The 9,389-nt window shown below is 45.9% G+C and overlaps 1 protein-coding gene across 1 annotated transcript; it reads right to left on the bottom strand.

Moving 5' to 3' along the window:
* Positions 1-3,583: 3,583 nt before the first annotated feature.
* On the bottom strand, positions 3,584-9,079 carry BHQ10_004856 (uncharacterized protein; the record flags this gene model as incomplete). The annotated part of the gene is made up of 13 exons (XM_040877267.1): positions 3,584-4,226; positions 4,282-4,322; positions 4,373-5,010; positions 5,890-6,287; positions 6,342-6,498; positions 6,548-6,627; positions 6,682-6,800; positions 6,853-6,957; positions 7,016-7,758; positions 7,810-8,503; positions 8,553-8,723; positions 8,779-8,941; positions 9,012-9,079. The coding sequence occupies 13 exons, from the start codon at positions 9,077-9,079 to the stop codon at positions 3,584-3,586; spliced, it is 4,020 nt and encodes a 1,339-aa protein (XP_040733360.1).
* Positions 9,080-9,389: the final 310 nt, after the last annotated feature.

The following is a 9,389-nucleotide window of genomic DNA, read 5'->3' as shown; positions in this document are numbered from 1 at the left end:
ATTGGATGATATCATGTGCCTTACAATGGGTCAATCAATTCCATGGATTAACATGGATCAAGCACGGCGACTTCCGACGGTCCAGTGGGCCGGTCCAGCTAATCAACGATGTTTTAGCGCTCAACCCTCGATTGCTACCTCCTTATACATCGCCTTGTCGCCAATCCCACGTTTTCAAGTCAATGACAATCAAGTCTCGGTATTATCCCAATCCGGCCCGCTAAGATCCGATTTTCGGTAATTGATAGTGATGCTGGCGAGACAGCGATAGAGGGTATATTGACAATTGACACAATCATCTACCCCATACTCCATCCGTCTATCCGCTGACACTTATATATCCAATTTTGCCCATTCGTACGATGGTGCCCAACAGCCTCACATTACAATGCGACGCCTAAGTTGTGGCATCACTCTCCAGAGACCCGGCGGGGTCTGTGTGATAGGATGTTTCTTTACCCACTATTTTGCAAAGTTGCGGGTAAATATGACAGATTAGATTCGGGGGGCTATGCTATATCCTTCTTAAGCTCGACGCTACATACCTTGGGCATGTATGGACTTTGGGCAGCGTTCCGGTCATTGCTGGGTATGTTGATACGTGTGTAGTATCAAAGAAGGGGTTGTTTTATGTAATATGGGTTGAACCTTAACCTGGGTTTGATTCACCTGCAAGAGCTAAGTCGGTAACATCTGAGTCTTCATACTCACCCAAGTATGTTGTAACTATCCATGAATCTCGAATAAATTCTTTCACTAATCAAATTCTGGCATTGCTCGAAGCTTTAGGGTCAGCGTTCCAAGATCTTGGAACCTGCAGGGGCACATCAAGATACTACATACTCAGGTCCCGTGTAGCCTAAAGTGCAGGGGTTCCGCCTGCTTGATTATAAGGCTACTAGTCGGTTTCAACGATGTGACAAAATGCAGAAGCCATGCAGCCTGCAGCAGGCGTTCCTATCCCAAACATTCGGACCAAACTAATGCTAAAATTGTGACATAGTTGCGAGGCTATCTTACCGGACGAGTATTACTATCTTCTCGGTCAACAAATCAGACAACTTCTTACGAAACAAACAATGCGGCTCTTAAACGATCTACGAGAGACTCCACATTCTTTGAGGCCATGAGGTCCGGTCTGTGTGAACTCCAAGCCGGTGCTCAAGATTGAGATCCTCTTAGATATCTGGTTGGTCGTCACCAGCCAGCTGGAATGTCTTGAACTATTGCCATAAATCTCAAGAACCGATATCACCTCTTTGTCTCCATCAATTTAAACCCCCTTACCCCCAGGCAACCGTCCACGAGTGAGCTGAGCCCACTTATTGGAATTTCTAGAGGAAACCCGACACATTGTCTACCGATGGATCAAATCAGTAATGAAGACTCTTTCTGTGGCTGATTTACTATCATACTGGCTCAAAAATTATGCAACGATCGCCATCATATTGAGCATAGCCACGGAACCCGACCTAGATGGGTTACATTAATGAAGCAAGTACCATGGAAAGTGACGATAATTCCGGCTTTGAAGATAGGAGGAGTTGACTCTAGCTTGAAGTGGTCTTAGCATATTCTACGTAACTTACTGTCAAACTAACACCGGATAGGAAGTGTTACTATGGATTCTAATTATCGCAACCGAGCTTTTCCTCGTAATGAGCCCGTTTGGGTCATTGCCCTCTATGAATCCCTCAGGCGACACTCAGCCCGGAATGTATCCTCAACGTGAATCGAGAATCTCCTCAGCTGTTCCGTGGTTCAGGCAGGGCTAGGGCTCCTATTATCGAGATGTCCTCATGGCAGTGCCGTCATGAGTACCGACTACACCAGTCATAGAGGTAATAAAAGGACGACATCGCTTCATGTCGCGGAGCTATTGTCTTAAAGCATGCATTTCAAGAATTAAAGGGAAGGAGAAATCTGTCTTTACACTTCATACATCAACAACCTGATCAACTCGCCCAAGACGCCTTCAAATTATACATTGACAATTTCAAAGGATAGCAAAGATACCCAGCTCTCTTCGGCATCTACTTCATCTGTCAAGATGATTCATTACTGCGGCACGCCTCATGCTCAGAGTCCCGCAACCCTTTTCCCAGTTTCGATTCGTTCAAACCCCAGCAACATGTACTGCAAATTGGATCAAGTTGGATTCGAAGCTGCAACAAGCGTGCCGACAAATTACTGGAAGTGCCACAATTGCGGGGAGTCGTGGATTGAAGGATACGCAGAAGAGTGCTTTACTTGTCACCATATTAAATGTCAACTGTGTGTGAGATTCTCGATGTAAACTTCGGTGATTCGTCGCCTGCCGTTTCCGCAGAGTTGACGAGAAGACTCGTCGTCTATTCATCCTCCTCTTGTTCCTACTGAGGCTTATCAGCTCTATCTCCTATCAGTTTACCACATCTGGCATTTACTCAGTCGCTGAGTTGAGATCAGCTTCATCAACATCATCAAGACGTGGCATTCAAGCCCACGGCAATATGCCCCTTTTGCCCTTTTTCGACAGTGAAAGACATCCCAGTTGTCGCCTCTACAATGTTACCCATCTTAGTATCGCTTTTCGCTTCTTCGTCGTCCCATTTTCGCTCCGGCCATTATATCTCTATTGGCATCTTGCTTGAACGACCAATTAATCGCTGCCTCCCGGCGTTTATCTCCTTTCACTTTTAGCTGTTCACTGTCCCATTTGCTTTCTCGTTGCTCCCATAGATTGAAAGGTTCACTTTGCATTCTACTTGACATCCTGCCCGTTTACCCTAACTGGAATCACTTTTTTGCGTTCTCGTTTTGACTGTTCGTCTACTCAATTTAACCCTACCTTTCGTAATATTCATTCCGGATCTTACTTGGTTGACTTCCTGTTTGGGTTCATACATCTTGCTTTATTGCTTTTATTTTCTCCATTGCATTTTGGGTCTCGCATTAGTTAAATTCATCTAACCATATAGACCATCAACATATTATATTAGAACAGCCACCCTTCCACATCTTCTGCTCATAATAAACAGTAATTATATAATTACACCTTTCTTTCCTTTTCCTCTGCCTCCAACGCCGTCTGCACCCACGATAGCTTCTTCTGCTCTCTCCGTGTAGCGTTCTCACTCGGCGAACCCGGTGTTGCCTGCGCCCCTCTCCGGGCAGTGTTGATGGAATATATGCAGTAAGAGCATAGAATAATTGCCATTGAGAAAGCTGCAATCGGGGCGTTAAGGGACTGGTTGCACTTTTAGTACGTATCCCTACTTTATTCGTCGTCTCGGCCTAGGTTTGGGGAGGGTTTACGTACCCCTGGCGGGCGACCGAGTGGGCCTTTGGTCATTTTATGGTTTATGATTTATCATCCGAGTATTGAATGGTTTTTGAAGTTGCATGTTGAACAATATTGTTGGGGTGTTGAGATGTAGAGACAACAGGTGGTTAAAGTGCCATGAAACATGGTTGCAGAGTGCAAACAATACAAACACTAAGAAGCGTCGCATATAGGGCTTCAAACTACAACAACGGTTCACATATCTACAAGCGCTTCAGCGATAATTTGGACAAGAGGAACTTGGATATTATCAATTATCTATCTGTTTTGTGTTTCATTCCCATCCACGCTTTTCTGATGTGTCACATTGGGCTGTTGGTGGGCGTTATGTACATCCTCTGCTTCATCATCTTCAAATATTATACCAGCTTCTCGTTTCAGACGTTCCACCACAGGACCCATCGGATATGCACTGACAGTGCTACTATGGTCTACACATGGCGCTACTCTCAACGGTAGCAGCCAATCCCAAAGTGTATGGCCCATGACCTGTCTTAGATTTTGGATGGGGTCGCCCAAGTCGAAAGGATTCTCGCCGGGTTGAGTGCGAAGGATTGCGAACATTCGTATGTCCTTTGCGGGTTGATCAGTATAATTTGTATTATAGGTCGTGTTGCTCGTTACGCCATTGGTTGCTGTAGGCTGAGCTTCTGCCCTAGCCGTAGGTGTAGTAGAGGACGCGGATGGAGGTTGAGGCGGAAATGTCACGGTGGGAAAAGTCAGAGCCCACTGACCATTTTGCCGACTCGTCATACGTTGGTATTGTTGTGGGCTGATATATATGGCAAACATCCATACCTTGGACCGCCTGCTAAGATTTTCAATAGTCGTAGTATTGATGGAGGCGAGTTGCAGCGTTGTTCCGCTCATTCCTCCAGAAAAGAGGAGGAATAAAGCAGCTCTGGTCTTAAGTTAGTGTCTTGAATCATGACTGGACGAACTTTAAGTCTACTTACAACCCTAACCCGACAGCCCAGTGAGCATTCGTTCTGCCAGTCTGTGAGATAGTGTTAGTACTGCGCGGTGTGAGCTAAAAAAAAAACTTACATCAGCACGATGCTCAGCGACAAATATAGCAAGTACAATCAGACAAAAGCACGTGAAGAAGGCGGTATATACAACGAATTGCAAAAAGAACTTGTACGAGCTCTCCGAAACAACTCCACCAACCCATGGGCAGAAATGATCGAGTTTACGCACACAGCGGTCAGCATCGCGGTTATGATGCGATCGATCAGTCTTGAACTGGCAACATGTTGAGCAGTAGGCCGGCCGTCCATCATCTTGACAGACATAGATATCCTTCATCCAGAATTCCTCCTGACCATTCTCGTCGAGCGGAAATGCGACTCCGCCAGTCTGTCGCGCGATATCGGCAGATTCGGCAGCTGTCCGTTGTACTTTCTCCTTGCTCCCAGTCATAATTCCGTTTCCGTGATCCGATTTTGACTTCTCAGTCTTCCTACGCCTCTTCGACAACCAGCTTTCATGTTCCGTCTCAGTAGGTACCCAATTCACTCCTCTCGGTAAGTAGTCTGGATTGAATGCGACAACAAGATAGAGACGAATATATGTGACGATCGCAGGAAAGAGTAGGACGTAAAAGACAACAATGATAGCGATGCCGGCGCCTACTCGAGGTTCGCGATTGTAGTGGTGTGCTTGCGGATTGATCAAGTAGTCGACTAAAACGTATATTCGTTAGAATAACTGGCAGGCAAAGAATAGCTCGAGCTATGAGCCCTATGGTGTCGCTTACTGCAGAGCGGTTTCGTAATAGCATAGCATGCATAACCAAACGTTCCCAATATAACCCATGGAATAACCCTGGATACGTATCGATTCGCATCTCTCTCATCGCATAGTACCGGCGCACCTCGAGAATTTCGAGCAGGCATGTCGAGTTGACGTCGACGTCGTCAAATCTAAACAGTTCCTTGAGAGCTGTCAGATTGGTTTCGCCATCCGATCGTTCCGTTGAAACAGTATTATAAGTAGAAAGGAAGAGTGTAAGCGATTGACAGTAATTATCAACTGAGTAAGCAAATGAACATGACGAATACAAGGTATTTCAGCTTCGAAGGCTGTATAGAGTGCAGCGCAAGGGAGCCCGAAGAAGGTCGTCGTCCCGGCCTCTGCTGATGTTTCGTCACAGCACCGTGCTATTTCGGGGAAAACCAAGGAAATCCGGAAATAACCACTTCTACCCTAATCGATTATGAGTCACGTGTTGATAAGGGTACCGCCTTCAGCGCTTATGCCAGTAAGATCTATATAATATAATTAGGAGATTGGCGGTTGATTCTTTGCATAGCTTACGTGATGAGGTCTTCCGCCGGGCTCTGCTTCTTAGATTAGATTATATTTATAGATTCAAAAAACATCGAGGTAGTATAATAATGCGCATAACGTCCTTGTGGTATCACATATTTCACAATCGAAGTACAAAACCATGGCCCCTAAAATAGAGCAGTATTGTCGCAGTCAAACCATAGAAGCGAGTCGATAACTCTACTTTCGATCAATGATCCCTTGAAGCTCAAACACTTAGTGCTTTTTCCTACCGCCAATGCCTAGCCGGCCGAGATGACTGAGACTGGACCTGCTCTTGTTTGTCGGAGTAGATCGACCATCTCGTGCCGCACCATCTGAACGGCCAGATATCCCGAGCCCTGCATTGCCAAATCCGCTTCTTGGTACGTCGGGAAGCACTTTATCCCTGCCGCCTTGATGATCGGTTGCGGCAGCTACGGATAGCGCACCGATGAGTGAAGGCTGTTTGAAGTTGGCGCCGGTTGAATCTGTCTCGAACTGGCGCTGTGATGCTCGTTGATGGCGTTTGGATTTTTCCTGCACATTCTTGAATTTGTCTAATAATTCCGTCCACCTCACGGAGCTATCTTCCCGGTTTTTCAAGCGGCTTCCTGCGGGTCGCTCGTAACCTCCGCTAGCAGCGACAGGTCTGTATTAAATCAGCTGATCATGATCGATAGAAGATGAAATCGTGGATACTCACGGGCGAGGCCCTTGTAGTAAGCCGATATTGCTCACACTGTTCAGACGATTTTTCAAAGCAGCAAACGCCGAGCTTTGAGGAAGAAGCATGAGGACACCGTACAAGCATTTATATAGATGTGGATATCTGTCGGGTTCCAGTAGCTGCAGTCGGAGGTCTATATAATGTAAGTATAGTCAGTCCGCACTCAATGTTGAACAACTTACAGGTGAAAACTGGAGATTCCAAAAGTTGCACCAATTTGTCAATCTGAATCAACATATTCACCGTCATCTCTAATTCCGCACTTCAAACAAACATCGTTAGATACAAGCCCTCAAAATAAACTTGGTATACTCACAATATCTGTAACAGGTTATATGCTTGTTCGTATGCTTGTGCAAGCAGACATAGGGAAAACGTGGAAACGGCATTGTGGCACCATGACCGGAACAAAGCAACAAACAACGTTTGCCCTTCCTAAACAACCGTCAGTATATCTATTCGAATACATCGACGTAGGAAACCTTACCCTGCTATCTAAGCTTCGCAATCTCTTTCTAAGATCGGAAAGTTCTGGTGCTGTTATGAGGTTATTGTTAAGATTCTGCACCATTATACTTGCAAATTCAATATCCTATGACGTCCACCCAATTAGAATGATTCGAGCTAGTATGAAGGGAGGTTTAACGAACCTCTTCCTTTTCAAGGCAGTCTGCTAACGTCCGATAAATACGTTCTGGACTCAGGTTCATGCATAGTTGACGAATAATCAGGTTTCCACGCACTTCCAAAAGTTTCCTGTCCGTTGAAAAGAGTTGCAGAAGATTGATCATAAATGAGGTAAAGTATCCATCTTCACTGTTCCTCGAAATCTGAGAAAGAAGCTGAAGATCTTTGGTAACAACTACCTCGGCTGGGTCTGACAATGTCTTTAACAAAGCCGGGAATGTGCCATCGTTAAAGGCCAGGACCTTGCGAGGTGCTTTTCGATGAAGCATAATTAGCCATGATAGAGCAGCTACTCTGGTGCCCTCGTTCTCATTCAAGAATTGCAGGGTCAAAGAGTTGACTGCTGCAGCATAGTCTAGATCGGATGGCGGGCTTGAAGCAGGGGCATCAATGCTTTGATTATCAACAGAAGGTTTTCCACTCTGTACGGAGGCCCTTCTTTCATCGCTTTCCTTTACAGCTGACGACTGTGTTCCTTTCGACGCGCTTGAAGGATAGCTCTCATTTGCCTCATCTGAAAGGGAAACGATATATTCCATAAGCGAGGTATTGACCCTTGTTGCCGCTTGTCGTACTTGGTCAGAACCACTCGATATGGCGGGTAGAACTTGGATCAAAAGTGCTGGGACGAATTGAAGTATGTCCTCCGGGCTGATTTCGAAGAAGGCATCAATCCACCGCAGTGCCGTTAATTGCATCTCCTCGTCTGGTGATCAGTTAGCAAGTGTATAAGTGTATTCGATACACATAAATTTACCGTATGTAGTGTCTACAAAGCCGACCAAAATCTCCAGAATTTTCGGATAATCGACATAAGCGTCTTGACCAGGTACCCAATCTCCATCAACTGCAATGCTCTGCTCGTCATCGTTCGCATCCGCTGAGACAGAATCTGCTATTATATCGTCGCTTCCCTCTAATTCATCACTGTTGCCGGTGACGACACTAGTATTCTCACTAGCAACCGTGGCAGCTGCAATATCCTCTTTACTTTTCTTGCTTTCCGCAATACCTTTCTTAATGCGCGCAATCCTCTTGATTTCGGAGAGGAATCTCTCCAGAAGACCCTGAGTGGCCACATTCACATCTTTGTTAGGGTCCCCGAGAAACTTGATCAATCCTCCGAGGAAAGCCGGCAGGTAACACACCAGTTCCAAGTCTGGTATTGTGTCGAGTAGAGTCAACCATGAGACAAGGAATGTCCGAGTAAATGGATTGAGAACATATATCCGCTCTTGTAATAGTGGTATGAACATGGAAAGGGAAAATGCGGTTGGGAGGTCGACTGATGTTTCGTCTATATCTCGTGCCTGATCCAGGTCTTGTAACGACTTCTCTCCGAGCTGTAACACGGATACATATGACGCAGCCGATTCGGCGACGATATCTTTCACTAATCGATCGAGTAGCTCCGCGCCATTTTTGACCGAGAGTTCCGAGTCTGATGCGAGCTAAGGATATGTCAGTTAACGTATATGACGGGATCAGCGCCACGCGAACCTTGCAGAGAGCATCGAAGATATCATTGAAGAATGGTAGAATCTCTCCTTTGGCAACCTTGGCGATATTATACATACTCTCGCACGCATAGTATCTTACTCGTGCATCTTGATCTGAGAAACAAGCAAGCACCGGAGGAACGATTTCTTGCAGGTACGGAGCTACACCTTCCTGTAAACGAAACTATCAGCCATATAACACAATATCCATGTAACTAACCACCCACCGATCCCAAAGCAATCGAAGCGGCAGCCAGGCCAATAAGTCCTCCATTGCGAGCATGTGGTTGATGCACAGCATAGGCGTAGTCGTGGCACAGTTGATCTACTATCTCGCGGATCTGATCATGTTCTCCTTTTATTGTAGCATCTCGGACGATCTTCTCGAGCCTATTCCGGAGGACCACAAAAGTCAGTAAGAGTTGAACGGTAGTTGATATCGGGGTTGAGCTTCACAGACTCCAGAGCACCCTGCTTCCTCTTATCGTAGAGCTTGTCATTCAACAAGCGCTGAACGGACTGGTCCATTTCGAACCTCGAGTGGTCATACCGCGATCAAGCTTGACCGAAATCTAAGCTTCCATGGTCGCTATGGCTGCCTAAATATTCTGCGGAATCACTTCGAAATGGTTGAGGTCAAACAAGATGTGCGACAGCAAGCTCAAAACTGTTTTAGTTGGAGGTGATGCAGGCAGCGGCAGTCTGGCATGTGCGGGGACGCTATCAGCCGTGACGTACGTATTTCAGCTTTGGTATTGTACGGTAATAGTGCCAGGTAAGTGACAGATTTAATACGATAATGACATGCAAAGATACAGAACCCAGCACTTTTCGTACA

The sequence above is a fragment of the Talaromyces amestolkiae genome (assembly GCF_001896365.1).
Source record: "Talaromyces amestolkiae strain CIB chromosome Unknown scaffold8.1, whole genome shotgun sequence".
Taxonomy (NCBI): Eukaryota; Fungi; Ascomycota; class Eurotiomycetes; order Eurotiales; family Trichocomaceae; genus Talaromyces; species Talaromyces amestolkiae.
The sequence above is the reverse complement of the archived record's forward strand: the minus strand, read 5'-3'. Positions and strand labels throughout refer to the sequence as shown.